The sequence below is a fragment of the Ursus americanus genome, chromosome 20 (assembly GCF_024610735.1).
Source record: "Ursus americanus isolate L20-20 chromosome 20, mUrsAme1.1.p, whole genome shotgun sequence".
Lineage (NCBI taxonomy): Eukaryota > Metazoa > Chordata > Mammalia > Carnivora > Ursidae > Ursus > Ursus americanus.
In genome coordinates this window covers 31,356,153-31,381,167 of record NC_142146.1, presented here as the reverse complement: position 1 = coordinate 31,381,167, position 25,015 = coordinate 31,356,153, and the positions used below count along the sequence as shown (strand labels likewise).

Below are 25,015 nucleotides of genomic sequence, written 5' to 3'. Positions count from 1 at the left end.
CAAAACAATTTGTTTTAGTTATTGGTGGGAGATTTGCATGGTTTTCGATGAAAACTAAAATCACAGAATGTTTGAAAGAGAGGTCACTTAGATATTAACCTGGTTGATTGATTGTCTTTATTAGCAACACTTAAAACTCACGCTCCAAACAATTATTTACTGAATGTTTACTAGGCCTTATTTTAAGGGATTAATATATTTTAATAATTAGATAATATTTTACTAAAAGAGATGAATATCCCTGCCTTCATGGAACTGACTTCTAGCAGAGAGCTAAGTGACTTGCCTGAGAAGAGAATTCATTTGGCTTTGGAACTGGACTTCACGTTAGCACTTCGCAATGCAAGTTGCTGGCAGGGAGAAGTGATGTTTGAGAGTTCTCCATTGTGCTGAGCCCCTGGACATAAGAGTCAGCTCTAAGTTATTAATGGCCTCCATGGCTGACTGAGTTCAGAGACCATGCTCCTATTAGGAGTTGGCTATGAAGTAAGTTGAATGATGATCACGTCAAATCGTAATTTATTCCCTCTCTGTTACAGAGCTGTACCTGCAATGCGTGTTTGAGCTGGGCAGATTATTTTCTTTTTCGAACAGGACAGGAGCCAATGACAAATTATTTTCCAGAGTATCTTTTGACCAGATACTCGAACATTATAGCAGTATGACAGGGCATGCTTCATGTGTTATGCTCTAGTGCTGGAGATATGGGTTGTTTTTGTCACTTGTTTTCCTTGAATAGGATTTGGGAAGCACTTTTATCATCTCTGCAGTTGTGGCACAAAGCACATCATTGGGGACATTCTTTTATGGATTTTTTTAAGGTGACAAATATGTTGATTAGACCCCAAGTCCTGTTCCTTCATCTTCTATTTTAGTGTCTAGCTCTCTTTACAATTTCTTATCCATCTACTATATAGTATTTTCAGATGGGGGAGGTGACAGTCACCATTTGAGTCATCCATTTGAAATCAAAAGTGACCTTACTCTACCTTTGATTCCACACAGGTGATATCATCACAGGTACTAGAGAGATAAACCTAAGACAGTATTTATGATGGATAGCTTTGGGCTTCCATTTTCAGAGATCATGGAATTACATTGAAAGCTACTTTCTGAAATGTAATCTCTGGAGGATAGGGGAGGAGAGATGCTCAGTAAATGGATCTTTGCACCCTGTAGCCTCCTGATCTGTTAAATCAGTGGCAACAAATAGCCACTTCAGTGGATTGTTTTTAAGTAAACTATTGATTTTGACCACATTATCATGTTTTCTTCCTGAAGTGGCAAAGTAAGGAAAGATGCTCTGTGATTGTAGATGCCTTGCTTTTCCTTGGGAGGACCAGGATTTCCTCCCTTGAAGTTGACTCCTTAGCTATACCTCTCAGGGACCAAGAGGGTGTCCCTGCTTGCCTTTCCTTCGAGGAGGCCAGTTTTAGGCAGGAGACGAGGCCGCCTGGAGGAAGGGAGTGGAGGAAGGGGGCATATTTATTATTGTCTTCTATTGACAGGCATACCGTTTTTCTCTTCAAAGCTCAGTTTTATTCTTTTTATACTGTCTGTGTGTACATGTATATGCTCTCAATTGAGTTCTATGGAGATGCTTAAGGTTGTAGGAGAAAGACTGGAGGAAAATGGCGAATTGGTAGAGGATTACATGAAAAATCTTGTTTAATCTGTAAGATTATGGTTTAAACAGTTACAGAGATTGAAGATTTATGTACTTTTTCTTTTATAATTATGAGGAAAGGATGCCCCTTTCCTATAGTCTTAATATTTGTAAATTCCTTTTCTTATGATGTACTTAAATATTAGGTCTCAGCTAATTTTCTTAGTTATAATTTGACTATAGCTAGATTTATTAGATCCTGATGGACAAATTATTTTATTGTGTCTATTTCAGCTTATTAGTTTCCATAAACCTGGAATATTTGAAATAAGATCGCCTTATTTATTTTCTTTTAGCATTGATTAAAATACAGAGTATTTAGTGGTTTTATACATAGTAAGTGATGTTGGCTTTTTTTCCTCTGGCTCATGTACTACACTGTACTCAGATTATCTTGACTAAATAAATTTTTTACTTAAGTTTTGACTAGCATTTAGAAACTGGATGATATCATAGAATATAATAGAGGTTTGGCTGACATTTGGAAATCATAGATGATATCATAGAATAATAGATATTTGTGGCTGGGGAGGGACATTAACATCATCTGGTTTAACTCTCTTGTTTTATAGTTGAGAAAATTGATGCCTAGAGAAAGTGGTTAAATAATTGATTGCCAAAGTTCATTCAGTTACTTACTTGTAAAATCTCTGCTTTAATTCTGTTTCCGTGACATCACTTTTGTTTTCCTGCCTTAAGTGATTCCTGACGTTTTTCTTTAAAATACCATTTCCCTTAAGATTCATCTTTGATGTAGTTGATTTTTATCAACAGGCTGCCATTCATGCATCTAACATTTGAATAGCTACAAATATTCTAAGACCCCAGCCCTGCTTGTGAGGTATACAGGGTAATATGAAAGACGGATGCGTGAACAGCTCCCTGGAATGTATTTTGCTAAGTGCTATTAAAGGTAGCTCTTTTTATAAAGGGAGGTGGTTTCCTCATTGGCACTATTCAGCTGTTGTTGTGGCCTTGAGAAACCAGTAGTTAACTTTTAAAATCATTTGGAAAATTTTTTGAACTATTGAATTATTTGAACTTGAGCTAGACAGGCCAGATCACATAGGACACAGACCTTGAATTAAAGTTTGGACTTAAGGGATGCCTGGGTGGCTCAGTCGGTTAAGCGTCTGCCTTTGGCTCAGGTCATGATTCCAGGGTCCTGGGATGGAGTCCGGCATTGGGCTCCTTGCTCAGCGGGGCGCCTGCTTCTCCCTCTGCCTGCCACTCCCCCTGCTTGTGCTCTATCTCTCTTTGACAAATCTTAAAAAAAAAAAAAAAAGTTTGGACTTAAGGTTATATAGGGAAAAATAAAATTTTCTTGATGAGAGTTGAGTTTTGGGGAACAACTTTGGTATCTTGGCTTAGAATTTGGGTTGCTTTAAAATTATGAACAAATGTCATAATTTCTTTTTTTTTTTAAAGATTTTATTTATTTATTCAACAGCGATAGAGACAGCCAGCGAGAGAGGGAACACAAGCAGGGGGAGTGGGAGAGGAAGAAGCAGGCTCATAGCGGAGGAGCCTGATGTGGGGCTCGATCCCATAACGCTGGGATCACGCCCTGAGCCGAAGGCAGACGCTTAACCGCTGTGCCACCCAGGCGCCCCAAATGTCATAATTTCTAATAAGAGCAACATTCCTACTTTGCTGGAATTGGCAGTGAAAAATTTAAGTCTGGTTATTGTAATCGAACAACTGAAATGTTTTTCGTTCTTTGTTAGAACAGAAAAATTATACTTATTCAAATAACAAAATGCTGTCTCTTCAGTCTATGGCTGTCCACTCTTGCTTCTGTCCACCTGCCAGCAGAGCCCCCTGTATCCCTCCACCCACTCTACTTTGCCTGCTCTGTTCTCTTTTCTGCTGGCCCTTTCACTTTATCTTGCAGGGTTACAGTTTGGTTTTGAGGTCCTCTCTGACTCTTTTCATAATCTCTTTATCTCTTCAGCTTAACTGAGACCTGATTTTCTCTTTTAAGTGATAGTTTCCTCATATTTCTTTCTAGGCACTGAAAGCCAATTTTATTATACTCCCTCCCCATTTATGGGGGCAGAGGCCAGCTCTTTCTCTTTTCTTTTTTAAAAATAATAATTTGTTGAAGTGAAATTCATATAACGTAAAACTAACCATTTAAAAGTGAACAATTCAGTGACATTTAGTACATGTACTACGTTGTGCAACCACCATTTCTTATTCCAAAACATTTCTATTACTCCAAAGTAAAAACTCCTGACTCATTAAGCACTCTTCTTCTTCACCTCCCTGTAGCCCCTGGGAACCACCAGTTTGCATTCTCTCTCTATGGATTTATTTATTCTGGATATTTCGTATAAATGGAATCATACAATGTGAGATTTTTGTGTCTGGCTTCTTTTATTTAGCATAATGTTTTGGAGGTTCATCCACATTATAGCATGTATCAGTACTTCATTCCTTTCTGTGCCTGAATAATATTCCATTCTATGTAGATATCAAAATTCATTTATCCATTTATCTGTTGATGGACATTTGGGCTGTTTTCACATTTTTACTATTATGAATAATGCTGCTATGAACATGTATAAATGTACTTCACTAAGTGTCTTCAATTTTGGATATATACCTAGAAGTGGTATTGTGGGCTATATGGTAGTTCTATGTTTAACCTTTTTTTTTTTTTTTTTTTTTTGAGTAAGCTCTGTGCCCAGCATGGATCTTGAACTCACAACCCTGAGATCAAGAGTTGCATGCTGTACTCACTGAGCCAGCCTGAGGAACCACCAAACTGTTTCTCACAGTTTGTGAGATGAACCATTTTGCATTTCCACCAGCAATGTATTAAAGTTTCAGTTCTCCACATCTTTGCTAACACTTCCTATTTCTGTTTGCTTTTTTTTTTTTTTAAAGATTTTATTTATTTATTTGACAGAGATAGAGACAGCCAGTGAGAGAGGGAACACAAGCAGGGGGAGTGGGAGAGGAAGAAGCAGGCTCATAGCGGAAGAGCCTGATGTGGGGCTCGATCCCAGAACGCCGGGATCACGCCCTGAGCTGAAGGCAGACGCTTAACCGCTGTGCCACCCAGGCGCCCCTGTTTTTTCTTTTTTTAACTAAAGCTTTCCCAGTGGGTGTGAAATGATACCTCATTGTGGTTTCGATCTGCATTTCCCTAATGATTAATGATGTTGAGGATCTTTTTATATGTTTGTTGGCCATTTGTGTATCTTCTTTGAAGAAATGTTTACTCAAGTCCCTTGCCTATTAATTTTGAGTTGTCTTTTTTTTGTTGTTGAGTTGCAAATCCTTTATATATTATGGATACTAGACCTTTATCAGGCACATAATTTGCAGTATTTTCCTCCATTCTGTAGGTTATCTTCACCTTCTTGATAATGTCTTTTGATGCACAGAAGTTCTAAATTTTTATGAAGCCTAGTTTATCTATTTCTGTTGCTCACGCTTTTAGTGACATATTGAAGAATCCATTGACAAATTCAAGATCATAAAGATTTACCCGTATGTTTTCTTCTAAGAGTTTTATAGTTTTAGGTCTTATATTGCTGCTGATCTGTTTTGAATTGTTTTTATGTATGGTATGAGGTAGGAGTCTAATTTCATTCTGTTGTGTGTGGTTATCTAGTTGTCCCAGCATAATCTATTGAAGAGGCTGTTCCTTCCTCATTAAATGGTCTTGGCATCCTTGTAAAAAATCAGTTGGCTAGAAATATATAGGTTTATTTCTGGATTCTCAGTTCTATTCCATGGGTCTGCATGTCTGTTGTTATGTTGGTACCATACTGTTTTGGTTTCTGTGGCTTTGTGGTGAGTTTTGAAATCAGAAACTGAATTCTTCAGCTATGTTCTTTTTCAAGATTGTTTTGGCTGTTGGGAGCTATGTGCAATTAATTTGAGAATTTGCTTTTCCATTTCTGCAAAAAAAAAAAAAAGGTAGTTATAATTTTGGTAGAGTTTGTACTGGTAGATCCCTTTGGGTAGTATTACCACCTTAACAATAGTGAGTCTTCCAATCCGTGAAAATGGGATGACTTTCCATTTATTTAGGTCTAATTTAATTTCTTTCAGCAGTGTTTTATAGTTTTCATTGTTAAGCCTTTATTCGTATTTATAGTAAGGTACTTCATTCTTTTGGATGCTCTTGTAAATGGAATTGTTTTCTTAATTTCCTTTTTTGGATTGTTTTTAAGGGACCAGTTTTTATCATGCATTACATCCTTCCTTTCCTATTTTGATTGTTTTGCCCCAAGACAGTGACTCCTCATCCTCTTCCTTTTCGATGTCAGTGATATTTCCTTATATGATCTTTGACCCATTAGGGTTGTTGGAATCACCTGACTTCCATAAGATGATCCTTCATAACTTCATACCCTGACTTTTTATTTCCCTCCCTTTATCCCAAAGGATATTAAAACCTGCCCTGATTTTTTTCTCAGCTATTACTCCTTTGACCATGCTGGTGTTCTAGTTCCCAGGTCTCTTTTCCAAATAAGACACTTAACTGAAATGGCCATTTTAGACTTGGTCCACTTCGTAGCCCTTGGAACTTCCTTTTTTCTCACCAGGGCACACCAGCCTTCTTTGTCAATCACTCCCTTCTGCTGAAACTGGGCTCTGTGTCCTAGTCTCCTAAAGAGTTATATATTTCCTGGGTTTCTGCAGAGTGTCTCAATAAAGCATTACTGAATAGATTGTTTCCCTTGTTGCCTATCTAACCATTCCCCTTTGCCTACTTCACGTCTGTGGAGCCTATCACATCACTTGCAGACAAAAATAACACCTGTCATCTGCTACTCCTACTTTGAGACTGCATTTAATTGGCTATTGTCGTATTTGACAAACTAATAATTGGTAGCAATTAGAAAAGAGAGAATTATCTAGATCCCATCCTCATTTTTTTTTTTTTTAAGATTTTATTTATTTATTTGAGAGAGAGAGAGAGAGCATGCACAAGAGAGAGCACAAGCGGTGGAGAGGGAGAAGCAGGCTGCCCATCGAGCAGGGAGCCCGATGTGGGTCCCAGGACCTGAGGCGAAGGCAGATGTTTAACCAACTAAGCCACCCAGGCACCCCTGTCTTTTACTTTTTCTTTAAAAAATTTTTTTTGTGAGGGGTGCCTGGGTGGCTCAGTCCTTTATCCCTTTATCCTTTGGGATAAAGGGAGGAAAAAAAAAAGTCAGGGTATGAAGTTATGAAGGAGCATCTTATAGAAGTCAGGTGATTCCAACAACCCTAATGGGTTAGTTAAACATCTCCCTTTGGCTCAGGTCGTGATCTCAGGTTCTGGGATGGAACCCTGCATCAGGCTCTTTGCTCCATGGGGAGTCTCCTTCTCCCTCTTCCTCTATTCTTGCTCTTGCTCTCTCTCAAATAAATTAAAAAAAAAATTTAAAAAAATGTTTGTGAGCATATGGTGGAGAAGGAAAGAGAAAGAGTATATTAAAAAATAAAGCATGGTGTTCTCCACAGATTTTATCTTTTCCAAAGAATCAGCTTGTTGAAAATTCTTTTTACTTTATTAATTGTAGTTTCTGATTATCAGGGTAAAAACGTACTTATTTAGGTTATTTAGAAAGTGTATAAGACCATAAAGAAGAAAAATATACATTATTTAACCATGCCATGGTAATCTTTGGTAAATAACTTTCCAATATTTTTTCCACATTCTCATTTTTTTTAATGTAGTTGAACTCCTTTTTTTTTTTTTTTTTTTTTTAAAGATTTTACTTATTTATTGACAGAGAGAGAGAGAGGGAACACAAGCAGGGGGAGTGAGAGAGGAAGAAGCAGGCTCCCAGTGGAGCAGGGAGCCCTATGTGGGGCTTGATCCCAGGACCCTGGGATCACACCCTGAGCCTAAGGCAGACGCTTAACAACTGAGCCAGCCAGGCGCCCCTGTAGTTGAACTCTTATGTAATGGTTAAGAATATAGGTAACTTTTTGAGGTAGAGAATACTTCGAAATTTGTAGTGTTAAGTTTTCCCTCCCTCCCTGCCTCCTTCCCTTTGCCCTGTGGTCAGATTGTGGCCTATGCACTTTCTGTTTTAAAAAACTGATTGCGCTTTTCTTATGGCTGATCACTTTTTGTAAATCTCTAACAGATGCTTTGAAAGAATTGAATTTCCTGTAAAGTGCTATCTTGATGTGTCTATATATCATATTTTAAAAAATTTTTTAAAGATTTTATTTATTTATTTGACAGAGCGAGAGAGCACAAGCAGGGGGAGCAGCAGAGGGAGAGGGAGAAGCCGGCTCCCTGCTAGTCAGGGAGCCCAACGTGGGGCTCGATCCCAGGACCCTGAGATCATGACCTGAGCTGAAGGCAGATGCTTAACCAGCTGAGCCACCCAGGCGCACCTATATCTATCATATTAATTATAGCTATATATATATATATATATGTATATATAAATTATGTACTCCACATCTAATATCAGTCATAGACTAATAGTCTTGTACCATGATTATACTTATATTGGGTTCTCTCCATATTTCTAATATTTGGGGAATGTTCTCTTTGTATTTCTAATATTTGGGGATTTTGGAACTCTTGACATTTTGATTTGGAGCTGTGAAAATTCAGGATTATAATACTTTTGTCATGAGTTATACCTCTTCTCAGTATACAATGCTTCTTTATCTCCTGTTAAAAATAAAACTGTTATTAATGTCTCAGAATGTTTTAGAGTAACTTTTGGGGGGAAGAATATATAATTGGTCTATTTTCTGAGGCCTTCTCAGAATCTGTTGTCTTTACATATGATGAACATTTGTCTGGGAGTAGAATTCCTGGCCTGCTTGCTATTCCCCTGAAAAATATTGCTTTATTGCATTCCCTGTCATGTTCAGAGTTTCCCCGTATTATTGTCATTCAGATAGTGAGCATGGGTATTCCAAGAATTTTCTTCTCATTTCAGCCCCATTGTTAGTGTTGCATGTGAAAATTCTTTGATTTTCTCTTTCCAGTTCTTAGTGCTTTGCCAGATCTTACCCTTTGGTATACCTGGGTGTTTTAAGGGAAGGTTAGAGGAAGGTGTTTTAGTCACTAGTAATGTGTCATTACTAATGCTAATATTACTATATCAAAGATGTTATCTTTGCCAATGTGTTTTTTGTTGAATTTCATTGCTTGAGGGCTTTCTCTCTAGCTCTTACTAGCCTTCATGGATCACTTTAGGCAGTAACTAGATTTTTGTTCAGTGAATTGGTGCAGATATATGTGCATTTCTTTAAACATTTTTTGAAAACCAGTTTTTTTTTCCAGTTTAACTTTCATAGGAAATTTAAGAAAAGAAAAAGAATGAAAGCATACAATAAAAAAAATCCATAATCCACCATTTATAATCAACCACTATTAATACTTATTGATATTTCCCTTCTTTTCTGAGAAATGGGGTGCCCACATTATTCATATACATATACATTTAACTTTAGTTCTCTGAACATTTATTGAACACTTCTTACATGGACGATGTATTCTAGATGCCAGACATTGTTAAAAATGTGCTGTATATGGTTTGTATCTTTCCTGTTTTTATTTTATGTTGCAGTCTAAGCAAAACCCAGTTTATTAAAATGTAACAGTGTTGTTCATGACTTCCTGGTGTTTTTTAGTCACTAAAACCTGTCCTCAAAGGGGAAGCTCAATATTATCACATAGATGAACAGGGGGAGATTTGATTGAAGGGGTGTAATGGCTTGGGGTACCACCTCTTTCCTTCTCCAAAGAAATAGAAAGTCTTGAAAATTATTTTCTGTTATTGATGTACAGTATTATAGTTTATTGATTCCTGCTCTATTGCTGGTCATTTATTTTTTTTCTTCAATTTTAAATATTATTTTGATTAATATCTTTATACATAAAAAATTGTATCTATATTTGATTTCCTTAGGGTGGATTCTCAGAAGTGGAATGACTGGGACAAAGAATATAAATATTTGTAAAACTTTGATATGTATTCACAAATTGTTTGCTTGCTATACATACCTAACATTCAGTATTAGTTAAAGAATATAAACATTTCTGTTATAACATCAAATGCATTCCTAAGAAAAAAAAACCCTTCAGGATTGCCTGTTCACTAAAAATAATAGGACTTATGGGAAAAATAATGTTAAAGGCAGACCACTCAAGACCTCTGCAGTTTTCAAACCAAGTACTAACAAAAGCGCAATTGGTACCTTATGAGATAACTTGGACAGCCCAGTCAAACCACTTAGCACAGCTGAGGCTGCCTCAGAGGAAAGTTAAAAGATATTAAAATGTAATAGGATGGAAATCGCTGGCCTGCATGGTCTTGAGATAGTGCAGATGTAAGGAGATTTCTAAGCCGGTGGTGCTGCCTTAGAGGTGGGCACCAGAGAAGTACAGCTTGCTGTGTTCCAGGAACTGTGTAGGCTGGCTGTGCTCCTCTGAGCGGGAAGCCCTGGGTGCAGGTGTTCATTTTTAGTTTTCTTAAAATAGGGCAGAGAGGGCTCCTGCCTGGCAGTAGCTGAGCCCAAGTGAGGGTCTTTTTCTTTTCCACAGAAAGTTATAATTTTTACTTCCTGACTCAGTTCCCTTTGGGAAAATTCAAATGTGAACCATCATAACTTTTGTGTTATAGTGGCATTGTTATTTTATTTACTAACTACTAAAAAGCTAACTGGTGTTATAGGAACCTGTCTTATGACAAAACAGACTCAAAAATTTGAATCTCATTTTAATGGTTTCTTCAAAAAAGTTAAAAATCTTTCAAACTAGGGATAACTACCTTGGTTAATAAAGAATGTCTATTTCAAAACAAATGTTTTCAAAATCTATAGTCGCAGAACATCAACTCTGTTTAAGGATCACATTAGAATTTAAATACCTTAATCTAGAGTAGTAAATTTCAGATTTCCAATTTATTTTTGTGGCCATTTGGTGTTTATAGATATGGATCACAGGACTCCAAACTGTCAGTAGCTTATGGATATTAATTTATTTGTTGAGGGGAGAAGACGGGGTTTTGTAGTGACTCTCATTTGTGAGAATGGCTTCATCCAGGGTTATACAGCATTCAGTTACAGCACCAGAGAAGACAGAAGGTAGGGGAGTCAAGTCAGTTCAAGACTGGCTGTTTTCTAGGGTTGGGTATGCATGTCTTACATAGGCTGGTTGGGAGAAAGTTGAGGGTACTAGTAAGAAAGTAATTGAAGTAATTGGGGTTGAGGCCAGTAAGAATAAAATGAGGAAGTGATTGGTATAATAAAATGGGAGAAACAAGAGGATTTTGGATGCTGGAGATCTTATGAGCTCAGAAAACAGCTGTTGTAACAATAAGGGGAAGGAACTAAGGAGCTACTAGTTATTGAGATATTACAGTTCAAGATTTTGGAGGTGGAACAATTTACATATTGCTGCTGTCCATAGAAATGGGTTGCTTTGGTATAGGTGAAGGTTGTTGGGAGTTGAGGAAGAAAAGGAACATTGAAGGACAGGTTGAAGAGTGCGTTGGTCTCAAGGACATTGGGAACCAGCCATAATAAGTCAGAGAATAAGGATGCATAGAAATTTTATAAAATGGTTCCAGAGTCCTTAAGTGAATGAGGTAGCTAAAATACTGGGAAGACTAGAAGGTAGCATAGTTTGATGGTATACATCCAAAAGGAAACAGGACTTTTGATAAGGATACTTAAGTAATCATCTGAAGTGGTTATAGAGATTCAGGGCAATGCCCACTGAGGGTGGGAGAATGGGTCCTTCAAGGCTCTACAGGGCCAGCTATGATTCAAGGGGTGGAAGTTGGTGAAAGTTACAGTGGTTTTAGGGGATGACGGTATAGAAAAGAGTCATTGAAGAGAGGGGGGTCATGGATGGAGGGTAATAGGCATGCCAGCACAAGTTGAGGTCCAAATAGGTTTTAGAAGCTTGAGAAAGTTAGCACGACTCCAATTGTTGTTCATCCTTTTATTAGAGTGTTGTGGAGAAATTGCTCTGGTGTCTTCAAAGAGAATGTTTTCCAGTTAGGAACTTTAGTTTCTGTCTAGAGTTTGAATTGTAGAACTGGAGAGACCTTGAACAATTTGGGGAGAACAGATGACCCTAGGATGTTGGAAGGGGAATTGGCCATATCCTTCAGTCTCGTCTTATAAGAGGTAAGAACTCAGAGAATTTTTAGTAGGACTAAAATCACAAATTATTAAAGACTGCGTGGATGGCTTGAGGATGTGTTTGCTTTATTGTTTTTTATTTCTTTTCTGCTTTTATAGCTGTTTTTCATCTGGCTTTATAGGGAGTTGAATTTACAGAACCCATAGATGTTTTTGATACTTTGAACTGTGTCTGGAAAACTTAAATATTTATACATCATCATCATCATCATTATTATTATTATTATTATTATTATTAATTATTGTTATTACTACTACTACCAGTAATAGCATTATAACTGTTACTTATTAGTAACAGAGTTCTTTATTTCCCTGTGAAAGATGTTTTAAGTTTAAATTCGGAAGTTGTTGATCACTTAAGATTATTTTTTTCTAAAACTTTTTACCTTAGTGCTAGTGACACTATGGTATGCACGCTTTCTGAGATTAGAAAAAAGAGGTAAGACCTGTTGACTTTTTTCTCCCTCTCTTGAAAATTTTAGGTTAACTTTACATACAATGAAATGTGCATATTTTAAATGTACAATCCATTGAATTTTGAGAAATGCATACACCTATGTAAACACTACCCCAGTTAGATATAGAACATTTTTATTACCTGGAAGTTCCCTGGTGCCCCTTTGCAATCAATTCACCAATCTTTTTCCCACCCCCTTTCCCAGGCAGCCACACTGATCTGATTTCTATCACCATAAATTAGTTCTGTCTGCTTTAGAATTTTATATAAATGAAATTATATAGTATGTAGTCTTTCATGTATAGCTTCTTTTGCTCATGTAGTCAGTGAGATTCATCCCTTTTGTTACAAAGTCTCAACGGTTTATTTTCATTGCTCTATAGTATTCTATTGTATGAATATACCACAGTTGGTTGTTCATTCATCTGGTGATGGACTTTTGTATTATTTCCAGCTTTGGCTCTTCTGAATAAAAGTGCTATCAACATGCACATATAAATTTTTTTGTGGACATATGTTTTCGTTTCCTTTGGGCAATGACCTAGGAATGGAACTACAGGTTCATAGGGTCTGTGTATGTTAACTTTATACAAAACTGCCAGTTTTCCAAAGTAATTTAGCATTTTCATACTCCCAGGAAAATGTGAGAGATACAGTTGCTCCAACATGCTTGCCAACCTTTAGTAATTCTTATAGGTGGAAATGATACCTTGTTGTTTTAACTTGTACTTCTCTGATAACTAATGATGTTTGGCATCTTTTCATATACTTATTTTCCATTTTCATATATTTTCTTATGAGATGTCTGTTCACATCTTTTGCCCAATTTATTGTATTATCTCTTTATTTTTGATTTGTAGAAGATCTTTATATATTCTAGAAACAAGTCTTTTTTTTAAGAAGTCATGCTGTGAATATCTTCTCCTAGTTTTTGACTTGAATTTCGTTTTCTTAACAATGTCTTTTGAGGAGCAGAAGTTTTTAATTTTGATGAAGACCAATTCATCTGTTCTTTTCTCTTTTGGCTCATGTTTTGTGTGACCAGTCTAAGAAATCTTTATTTTCCATAGGTTGTGTGGATATTTACTACATTTTCTTTTAGAAACTTTATAGTGTTATTTTTTACATTTAGGTTTATAATCTATCCCAAATCCGTTTTTGTGTGATGTGTAAGATAAGGGTCAAGATTTTTCTCCCTTTACTTTTATCAGTTGCCTTAGCATCACATTAATTAAATTGCCTTAGTACATTTGTTGAAATTCCATTGGACCTATATTTGCAGGGGTTTTTTTGGATTCTGTTCTGTTCCATTCATACGTCTGTCTTTTTATTAGTACCACACCGTCTTGATTACTGTAGTTCTTAATCATGTTGTAAAATCAGGTCATGCGAGTCTTCTAACATTGTTTTTTTCTTTTTCAAGGTCGTTTTGGCATTTCAATTTCATTTTATTTTTTTATTTTTTATTTATTTATTTTTTTTAAGATTTTATTTATTTATTCGACAGAGATAGAGACAGCCAGCGAGAGAGGGAACACAAGCAGGGGGAGTGGAAGAGGAAGAAGCAGGCTCATAGCGGAGGAGCCTGATGTGGGGCTCAATCCCATAACGCCGGGATCACGCCCTGAGCCAAAGGCAGATGTTTAACCGCTGTGCCACCCAGGCGCCCCTCAATTTCATTTTAGAATTAATTTGTTTTTTCAAAAAGTCTGTTGGGATTTTGACTAGATTACTTTAAATCTGTAGATCAATTTGAGAAACTTGACGTCTTAAGACTATTGAGACTTATCTAAAAGAATGCTATCTCTACTTATTTAGGTCATCTTTAATTTTTCTTAGCCATGTTTGTTTTTAGTGTAGAGTAGAGGTCTTATGTATCTTTAGTTAGATCTATTTCTAGGTACTGGTGTTTTTTGTTATGGTATTGATTTTAAATTATATTTTCCAGTTGTGGCTAATATTTAGAAATACAATTCTTTTTTTTTTTTATAATGGCCTTGTGTTCTGAGACTTTGCTAAATTCACTGATTGGTTTTAGTAGTATTTTAATAGACTTTATAGTATTTTTTACACATATAATCCTATCTGTCAGTTTTAGTTCATCCACTCCAACTTTTATGCTTTTTATCTTATTCTTACACATTGGTTAGGACCTCCAGTTCAAGGTTGAATAGAAGTGATGGAAGTAGACATCCTTGCCTTGTTTCTGATCTTAGAAATAAGAATTTAATAATTCACCAATGAGTATGATGTTAGCTGTAGGGTTTTTTATGGATGCTCTTTACCAGACTGAGAAAGTTTATGTTTATTCCTAGTTTGTAGACAGTTTTTATCATTAATTTTTACCAAGTGCTTTTTCTGCATCTACTGAGATGATCTAGGTTTTTATCTTTTATTCCTTTAATGTGGTGAATTAGTGATTTTTTTAAAATTAGTGACTTTTTAATGTTAACGTTTCATATACATTTAGTCATGATGTAATTATCCTTTTTGTATATTGCTGGATTCAGTTTGCTAATGTTTTATGGGGAATTTTAGGTCTATGTTAATGAGGGATGTCAATCTGTAATTTTCTTACCATGTTTCTGTCAGGTTTTTATATCATTGTGATGCTGACTTTATAAAATGAGTTAGGAAGTGTTTCTTTCACTATTTTCTGAAAGTTTATGCAAGATTGGTATTTTATCTTCCTTAAATGTTTGATAGAATTCACCTGGACCCAGAGCTTTGGGGGGAGATTTTTATTATTTGGATTTTTAACTTCTTGTCAGTTTTGGTAAATTGTGTTTTACAAGGATTTTACTATTTTATCTGACTTCTTGAATTTATTGTCATAGAGTTGTTCATACTAAGATTCTATTTTTTTAACATCTGTAGGATTTGTAGCAGTGTTTCCTCTTCATTCTTAATATTGATAGTGTTTTCTCTCTTTTTTCTTAATCAGTTTTCCAAAGGGTTTAACTTAATCTTTTCAAATAATTATCCTTTGGCTTTGTCCTTATGTTATGTATAAGTTAATTTATTTATTAGAATATTTGATTGAGAAGGTAGCCTGTATTATGTCTAGTTAGAATCCATTTTTTTAAAAATGTGTGGTCTAACTCATGATTAACACCCCCATGAATCTTCATCGGATGGGGGGGCCACCAACTGTTCCTAATTGAGTGGGGGCTGGTGGGGGAGGGGTGGTGTCACTGAAAGAATTCACCCAAGGCAGAACAAAAGAGATAGAAGTTTATTGAGTACACTGCAAGGGAACGGTGGGGCAGGACCGCAGAAGAGAAACTATCTGCCTCTAGGCAGTGGTGAGGGGCCACAGTGGTGAGGGCAGAGTAAGGGAGTGTGGGGACAAATGGAATTTTCCCTTTTTGGTAATCTGAGGAACTGTACCCGTTTGTAATTGGTCAGTTAGGGCCTATGGCTATTTCGAGGTGGGTTGCTTAATAGCCTGTGTGCTTTCAGCTGCGTGGTCTCTGTGAGCCCTTTTGCCTTGCCCAACTTTCCATTCCTCAAACCTGTTGCTTAGAAGAGCCTCTACAACCCCCTTGTTTCATGTCCCATAATTATATTGTTCAAAGAGTATCGTAACCAAAGTAACTTGAGTTCGCACCTTGGTGAGGGAGAGACTACACCAGGTGGAGCTGTCACATAAAGGAAACTTGCAGCAAACAAGGATCACTGGGAATAACTTCCAAAGCTGGGTTTCCCCAAGCAAGAGTGAATGGGTTCCTTTTATTTAGGGTTAGGGTGAATAGTAAGAAGGGGGATCTTTGTCATTCTATGTAGAGGTGAGCATAAAGTTGTGCAAGCGCCTTAAGGAAACAGGCCTGTACGTACATTGCATATTATGTTAATGAGGCTTGTGCTCCTCCTGGGGGGAAGATTTTAGCATTATAATGAGGTAAAAGTAACTGTCACTCAGTGGTCTGTCTGTGCAGGTGTGAGTTGGGGTTTGAGCTCAAACAGGTCTGGGTGGTCTGGGCCTGCCAGAGCTTCGTCTGGGCTGTTATTTTTGCTTGAGAGGTATTTTTGGTTTCCATCTTGGAATGCTGTGCCCATAGGGTTCTTTGCTTGAGTTAAAAGATAAGCTGGAAAGAAGAGCTTAAAAATGTGGATAAAGATCGATAGGTACATGCAGGTGGGCAGTAAAGGTCATGTTTTTGGAGTCCAGCTGATTACAGAATATCCACACTAAATTTTTATCTGTTTTGATCTTTTGTTTTTGAAATGATATTAGTCTCCAACTATGTTTGTGACATCTCCATCTTGATCTCTGCATACCGTAAGGTTTCAGGCTCACAGTATAGACTCAGTAAATATGAGATTTACATTTTGTTAGGTCTCCCAGTACCCTTTCCCTCCAATATGTGAAATATATATATCATGCATTACTAGAGGGACACCTAGACACAACTTTAAATAACAGCAGATCAATTGAGAGAAAGTAACCCTGCTTTTTTTTTTAATAATTTTTATTTTGTTTTATTAGTCACCATGCAGTACATCCCCAGTTTTTGATGCAATGTTCCATGATTCATTATATGCGTATAACACCCAGTGCACCATGCAATATGTGCCCTCCTAAATACCCATCACCGGCCTATCCCAATCCCCCACCCCCCTCCCCTCTGAAGCCCTCAGTTTGTTTCCCAGAGGCCACAGTCTCTCATGGTTCATTCCCCCTTCTGTTTACCCCCCTTCATTCTTCCCTTCCTTCTCCAACCGATCTTCCTATTTCTTATGTTCCATAAATGAGTGAAACCATATGATAATTGTCTTTCTCTGCTTGACTTATTTCACTTAGCATAATCTCCTCCAGTCCCATCCATGTTGCTGCAAATGTTGCATAATCGTTCTTTCTGATGGCTGAGTAATATTCCATTGTATATATGGACCACATCTTCTTAATCCAGTCATCTGATGAAGGGCATCTCGGCTCCTTCCACAATTTAGCTATTGTGGACAATGCTGCTATGAACATTGGGGTGCATATGGCCCTTCTCTTCACTACGTCTGTATCTTTGGGGTAAATACCCAGTAGTGCAATGGCTGGATCATAGGGTAGCTCAATTTTTAACTTTTTAAGGGACTTCCACACTGTTTTCCAAAGTGGCTGTACCAACTTGCATTCCCACCAACAGTGTAAGAGGGATCCCCTTTCTCCACATCCTCTCCAACATTTGTTGTTTCCTGCCTTGTCAATTTTTGCCATTCTAACTGGTGTAAGGTGGTATCTCCATGTGGTTTTGATTTGAATTTCCCTGATGGCTAATGATTTTGAACATTTTTTCATGTGTCTGTTAGCCATTTGTATGTCTTCATTGGAAAAGTGTATCATATCTTCTATCCATTTTTTTATTTGATTATTTGTTTCCCATGTATTGAGTTTGAGAAGTTCTTTGTAGATCTTAGGTACTAGACTTTTATCTGTAGTGTCATTTGCAAATATCTTCTCCCATTCTGTGTGCTGCCTCTTAGGTTTTTTGACTGTTTCCTTGGCTGTGCAGAAGCTTTTGATCTTGATGAAGTCCTACAAGTTCATTTTTTCTTTTGTTTCTCTTGCCTTTGGAGATGTGTCATGAAAAAAGTTGTGGCTGATGTCAAAGAGGTTGCAGCCTATGTTCTCCTCTAGGATTTTGATGGATTCCTGTCTCACATCGAGGTCTTTTAACTATTTGGAGTTTATCTTTGTGTATGGTGTGAGAGAGTGGTCAGGTTTCATTCTTTTGCATGTAGCTGTCCAATTTCCCCACCACCATTTATTGAAGAGACTGTCTTTTTTCCACTGGATGTTTTTTCCTGCTTTGTCAAAGATTAGTTGCCCAAAGAGCCGAGGGTCCATTTCTGGGTTCTCTATTCTGTTCCATTGGTCTATGTGTCTGTTTTTGTGCCAGTACCATGCTGTCTTTGTGATCACAGCTTTGTAGTATAGCTTGAAATCCGGCAACGTGATGCCCTCAGCTTTGTTTTTCCTTTTCAACAATTTCTTGGCGATTCGGGTTCTTTTCTGGTTCCACACAAATTTAAGGGCTGTTTGTTTCAGTTCTTTGAAAAATGTCATTGGTATTTTGATCGGGTTAGTAACCCTACTTTTATTCATTCAGTTCTTTTGGATTATCATAGAGAAAGCATCTTTTTTTTTTTTATAGCATGGTGTTTTATGGTTTAGTTTTTTCCTTTTTTCTTTTTTTATTTTTATTATGTTCAATTAGCCAACATATAGTACATCATTAGGTTTTTTTTAAATAATAATTTTTTATTATGTTATATTAGTCACCATACAGTACATCCCTAGTTTTGGATGTAGTGTTCCGTGATTCATTGTTTGCGTATAACACCCAGTGCTCCATGCAGTATGTGCCCTTCTTAATACCTGTCACTGGCCTATTCCAATCCCCCACCCCCTCCCCTCTGAAGCCGCCAGTTTGTTTCCCAGAGTCCATAGTCTCTCGTGGTTCATTCCCCCTCATAGAGAAAGCTTCTATTTGATTCTTTACTTATATCAAATACTTGCTAATACCCCCCTCCCTTTTTTTTCTAAGTAGTGAGCTGGGCTCAGTCAAGCTCACTCACTGCCTTGCTAGGCACCAGTATTTAGCTAGAATTTAGCAATACTTTGTTTTCCTTTTAAGTGACTTTTTTTGCTACCGTGTATTTTTTTTCACAATAATTACTAATTTTCCACTCAAGATAGTGATTAAATTTTGTCTTTAAAATTTTTGTTTTAAAAAATTCAATCAATTTTAAAGAAAAATGTTAAGTACAGGTAGGATGAAGGGGAATGACAGAATTGGAGAATGTGGTCTGTGTTGGAGGTTGGGTGTGGCCCTGATGGAAAAGGTGATATGGGAGTAAGTGAAACTTGGGAGTTGCTTCTCCACCATTTCTCAGGTAGTCTCAGTTATTTCTGCTTTATCTGCAGAACTGACTTGTTTAATAGGTGTTTACTGAGCATCTGCTTTGTGCAGAGACGTGTCCTGAGAACATGAGGAGAAATCTGGTGTTCTCCACCTTTGTAGTCTAGGTAGGGGAGAGGACATGTGTTGATGTGGCAGCTAATGTGAGTGTATGATGGTAAATACTGTCAGAGCGAGTGGCCAGGATGTCTTTGCCAATGAGGAAGGGGAGGTCATCCCTGGCTCGGGTCTTGTGGCCTTAGCTCAAACTAGTGTTTTCACAAAACTGCATGTCTTTCTCCCTTCTATTTTGAATCTCTCTTCCTAAATCTCCATCAATTTATAGGGGAGAAGGGGCCCTTGTTTGTAGGCATTACTCTGAGAAGGACTGTGTCCAAAGGGAAGTCACGTTGGTCCTCAGAAGACCACTCAGAAGGGTGGCTCCAGAGTTCTGGATCTAGCATACCTGTGTTTAGTTGGATAACTACTTAATTATTTTGAGTCCTGGGTTGTTCTTCTTTACTGATGATAGTGAAGCCCAGTGTCCTACCTGCTTCATTAGACAGCATATGTGAGAGACATTTATGATGTACATTTGTACATCCATATTATTTTCACTCTTACTAGTATTTGAAATACTGATGGTTAATGATTTTGAGTGCATTTTAGGTGTTTAATTCTTTTTTCTCTTTTTTTCTAGGTCTTGATGCAGAACTTTATTATGTGAGAAATGACCTTATTAGTCACTATGCTCTATCCTTTAACCTGTTAGTACCCAGTGAGACAAATTTCCTGCACTTCACTTGGCATGCAAAGTCCAAGGTAAGAGAGTGGTCAACCAGAGATGCCAAGACAGGACCACTCAGGCCCAGAGGCCGATGCAAGGGCTATATCTGAGGGATGGGCTGCCGTCTGTATAAAAGGGTCTGTGCGTGGTGGGCTTGTAGCAGTGCTGGGTCTTTCAGATTTATGTTTTAAATCTTTAGCTTATTCTCTCTCTCTCTCTCTCTCTCTCTCTCTCTTTTTAAGATTTTATTTATTTGTTTGACAGAGAACAAGAGAGAACAAGCAGGGGGAGCAGCAGAGGGAGAGGGAGAAGCAGGCTTCCCTCTGAGCAGGGAGCCTGATGTGGGGCTCAATCCCAGGACTCTGGGATCATGACCTGAGCCGAAGGCAGATGTTTAATCAACTGAGCCACCCAGGTGCCCCTCTTTAGCCTATTCTGTTGTTAGACTTTCTCAAGTCCTTTAAAATGAAGGTAGCCATCATTTATGTGACTAGCTAATGACAGAACACGTACATCCTTTCAGGCTTTTCAAGCAGGGATGTAGATCTAGTTTGGAGAGGGGACAGTTGGATCTGCTAATGACTGCTGTTCCTGTGAACTGGTAGGAGTGGAGGATGGGGAAATTGATGAGATAGGAGTTTTGGACATGTTTGATGGAATGGGTACAGTTCTGCCATTTATGGAGAAATGGTAAAAGTGGAATACAACAGACGCAGGCACCCATGTGTGCTGTGGCTAAGCTTCTTTAATTGTAAGGGACTAATTGCCTGGCTTACTTGTTGCTAAATTCTTCACATTTTCTCTGACTGACTGGACGTCCGTGAACATGGTAAGTTTTCTCATAGATCAAAGAGTGGGGGCTGATCTCCTCCAATCAACTTTAATTTCTTTTATTAGCATTATAATAAACTGAATAGGATTTTATTTGGGAAATAAAAATAGTTTTGCTACTGAAATCTCTTCGAGTTTTTTTTTTTTAAGTATTACAAAATGGTGTCTGTTCTGATATTTGTTGCAAAGTCATTTAAATTTGATGACTTTAATATAGATCTTTTTATCTACTTAGAAAACAGTAATGAGTATTAGGAAGGTTCAAGTATTAATAGAATTATTTTTAAAACTATTGAGACTTTGTAGATCTACACCCCAAAGTAATCATTGTTTATAGTTTGATATACTTCAAACTCATTTTTTAAAAATCTTTTTAAACAAAAAGGATATTTTATCATACCTCTATTGTATAATATTTTCCCCCTTGATACTGTATTTTGGCATCTTTCCATTTCTCTATTTATAGATTTAACTCATTCTCCTTAATGGCTTTATAGCATGATATTGTATGGATATATGATATATGATTATTTCTTAAGTGCCTCATTTACGCATGGATTTTTGATAGCATTTCAAACAATGCTTCCTTTCACTGTTAGAGATAGTTTCCTTCACTTCATCTGCCAGGCAAAATCTATGGTACAGGGATAGTAAAAACAATTGGCAGTTCATCTTTTCTTGCTGTTTCTACTTTGTTATTGATGACTGTGGAAACAAAAAATATGTGTGTGAATGTGTACTTGGGTGTATGTATGTGTGTGTATGTATATATAGGTATATGTGTATACATATACATACATTGAGAAATTTTTGTGCACTTGTATTATTTTTGGGTAGTAAGTTATCACTGAGTAGTGAAATGCCAGGGTCAGAGTGTGCATGTTTAAAATTTTGGTTGACATTGCCAAATTATTTCTCCCTTCCCTCTCCCAAGATGGTACCAATGAACCAGCATTCCTTACCAAGTGAATAGGGGTGCTTATTTCTTTAATTCACTTATTAACAGTAAATATTTTAAGCATAGTTGTTTGCTAATCAGATGAGTAAAAAGGATTATATAACCATCCATATATTCATATTATTATTGCAGTTGACCCTTGAATAACGTGGGGGTTATGGGGTACTGATGTCCCCCCGTAGTCGAAAATCCATGTATAACTTTTGACTCCCCCCCAAACTTAATTACTAATGGTCAATTAATGCATATTTTATATGTTATATATATTATATACTGTAATTCTTACGATAAAGTAAGCTAGATAAAAAAAATGTTAAAATCATAAGTGAAAATCCATTTGTGATATTGTACTATAAAACAAAAATCCATGTAATTAGACCTGTGCAGTTCAAACCGGTATTATTCAAGGATCAGCTATATATATATTCAAGCATACGTCACAGAAACATTATACACATTATACACACATATACATACGGGCATTAAAATACAGCTGCAGTAATGCAATTCAAATTGACTTAGCTTCGATTCTGGGTAAAACATATGTGCCTTGTCGTCTGGAGCACCTCAACTATCCAACATTGTTGCCTTGGGGTTTCCAAATATGGGCCTGCTTTTTTAGTGGTGGATTGATCTCTTTAGGGTAAAAACTGCAAAAACAGAGGTCAAGAGAGAAAATTCACGTGAAACAATTAAGAACATTTAGTAAATGGTAACCTGGCTATACTGAAGTGTCAGAAGGTACAGATAATTCAGAAAAGGTTCACATGAGACATTTTCTTTTTTTTAAGATTTTATTTATTTCTTTGACAGAGAGAGAGACAGCCAGCGAGAGAGGGAACACAAGCAGGGGGAGTGGGAGAGGAAGAAGCAGGCTCCCAGCAGAGGAGCCTGATGTGGGGCTCGATCCCATAACGCTGGGATCACCCCCTGAGCAGAAGGCAGACTCTTAATGACTGCGCCACCCAGGCGCCCCCACATGAGACATTTTAATCTGAGATACGTCAGTTTCTATGAGTAGGCACCTGAACTCTTTTAAGGAAATTGCGCTAACACATTTTCCAGTATTCTTACATAACATTGTGTGACTGTATTATTTAGGGGTGGGGATAACTTTTAATTTTGATATAATTTCCAACATAAAAATTACAAGAATAGTACAAAGAATTCTCCTATATCGTTTATCCAGATTCACTGATTGTTACTGGTTTGCTTCATTTGCTTACTCTGTCATTCATTCTTTCTCCCCACTCTCATGCACACACACTTTTTTTCTTGAACTGTATGAAAGTGAATTGCAAGCATCCTGTCCATTTAGCCTTAAATACATCAATGTATATTTCCTAAGAATAAGGGCATCCTTTATATAACCAGAATACAGTGATCAAATCAGGAAACTTAACATTGATACAATAATATTATCTAATGTACAGTATTCACATTTCATCAGTTATCCTGATGATCTTCTTTATATATAGTTCTTTTTTTATCTGATTCAGGATCATGCATGCAATTGGTTGATGTACCTTTAGTCGTCTATTAATCTGGAACATTTCTTTGGCCTTTCTCTGTGTGTCTTTACTTTGACATTTTTGAAACACACAGACCAGTTATTTTGTAGAATGTCCCTCAATTTGAGTTGCCTGAGGTTTCCTCATTATTAGATTCAGGAATGTTTCTTTGCTAGTAACACCACAAAAATGCTGTCCTTCACAGTGCACATGATGTCAACTTGTCCTATTACTAGTGATCTCTGATCACTCAGTTCAGTAGATTTCTGCACTGTAAAGTTTTTTCCTTTATAATGAATAAGTAATCGTGGGGAGATTTTATGAAATTATATTTAAAACATTCCATTCCTTATGCTTTTAACTGCTAGTTTCTGCATCTGTGTTTAGAATTAGTTTTCACTTTTTAGCCAGTGCTGTCGAAGAGATTAATATGTTTCCTGTCACTGGAAGAGGTCAGATCCACATTTGGTAAATATTTGGTGGGAGTGTTGTAGAGGGAATGGGAATTTAAGCATTTGTGGAGGAGCTGGTCTTGAATTTTATGTTGCCTTGCTACTCTGAGATCCAGTGTTTCTGTGAACATCTTTCAGGCAGAGAAGCTTCTTATATTCTCCAAAAAATTGATACTTAATCCTTTGTTACTTTTCCTACTTTTAATGTTGATGAATATAAAAACAAATAATACATATATTTTGCAGTAGTGAAAAATCTAATGAAATAGAGAATCTACTATTCTACTGACCTTGAATAGGGTGTGATTATTTCTGGGCCCACTTAGGAAAAAATAATGATGTATCATGAGAATGGTTCCTGGGCAAGTATATGGGTAGTGACTTGTGAATAAAAAGTCAGTGTGGCATGTGGCAGTTAGAATTAAACCTTCTCTTAATCATTCCTTTTTAAAAATACACGTACATTGGATGTTTTTATTTGGAGTGAGTTTCAGGGATCTGATATTGCCGATAGTGGATGTCTGAGGAATTTTAGGAGCCTGTCACAAGAGGAAGTTGAAGTGGAGGAGAGTAGAGAGGGGAGAGGGTTAAGATAAATATACATAGTTGAAAGGATTTAGATGAATATATATATTTGTACTGGCCTGGGCACAGGTTGGGTCAGGAGGCACCCTGGTGTAGCTATGTGGTCCTTCTAAATTCTTCATGAATAATTTCTAAACTTCTTCTGTGGCGGGTTTTAAATACCATCATTAGTGCACATTTGAGCTACTATTGATGGTATGATATTCCTGGGAAGACAGAGAGAAGTTCCCTGACTTGTTGGAGGGCGTCACCCCCTGTTTACACATCTAGCCAGAACCCTAGAAGGGGCCCTATACTACTTCTCCTACACCTACCAAGTCCAGTTGATTGTCTCTCATAATTATACCTTAAATTCATCTCCTACCTCTTTCTGGACCTGATGCCCATCTGTAGTTTGGATCTTCATTGTTTCTTAACAAGAGATGGAAATAGTTCTCTAACTGGTCTCCTTGCCTCTGGACTGACTTCTTGCTGTACTGCTGCTGCACTCGCCTACCCTCTGCCCCCCAAAACTACTCTAGGGCTCTCAGTTGCCACCAGAATAAAGTTCTGATTTCTTAGGAAGCCTTCGTGATCTTGTTTCTGCCTTTCTTTCCTACTTCCTCCTCAGCTAGTTGTTTTTTGAATGCCCTGGACTCTGTTACATTGCTGTTGTTTGCACTGCTAGAAATGCCCTTTCCCCATTCTTTACCTCATGAACTCCTGTTCATCTCATAAAAACTCAGACCTGGTGTCACC

The 25,015-nt window shown here is 37.2% G+C and overlaps 1 protein-coding gene across 2 annotated transcripts in view; it reads left to right on the top strand.

The window, feature by feature from the left end:
* Positions 1–25,015, top strand: part of RYK (receptor like tyrosine kinase) — a 90,698-nt gene that overhangs the window by 11,595 nt on the left and 54,088 nt on the right. For both annotated transcript variants that reach the window (XM_045791799.2, XM_087870211.1), the window contains exon 2: positions 19,854–19,975. In XM_045791799.2, the coding sequence (XP_045647755.2) occupies positions 19,854–19,975 (122 nt within the window). The remainder of the gene's footprint in view (positions 1–19,853; positions 19,976–25,015) is intronic.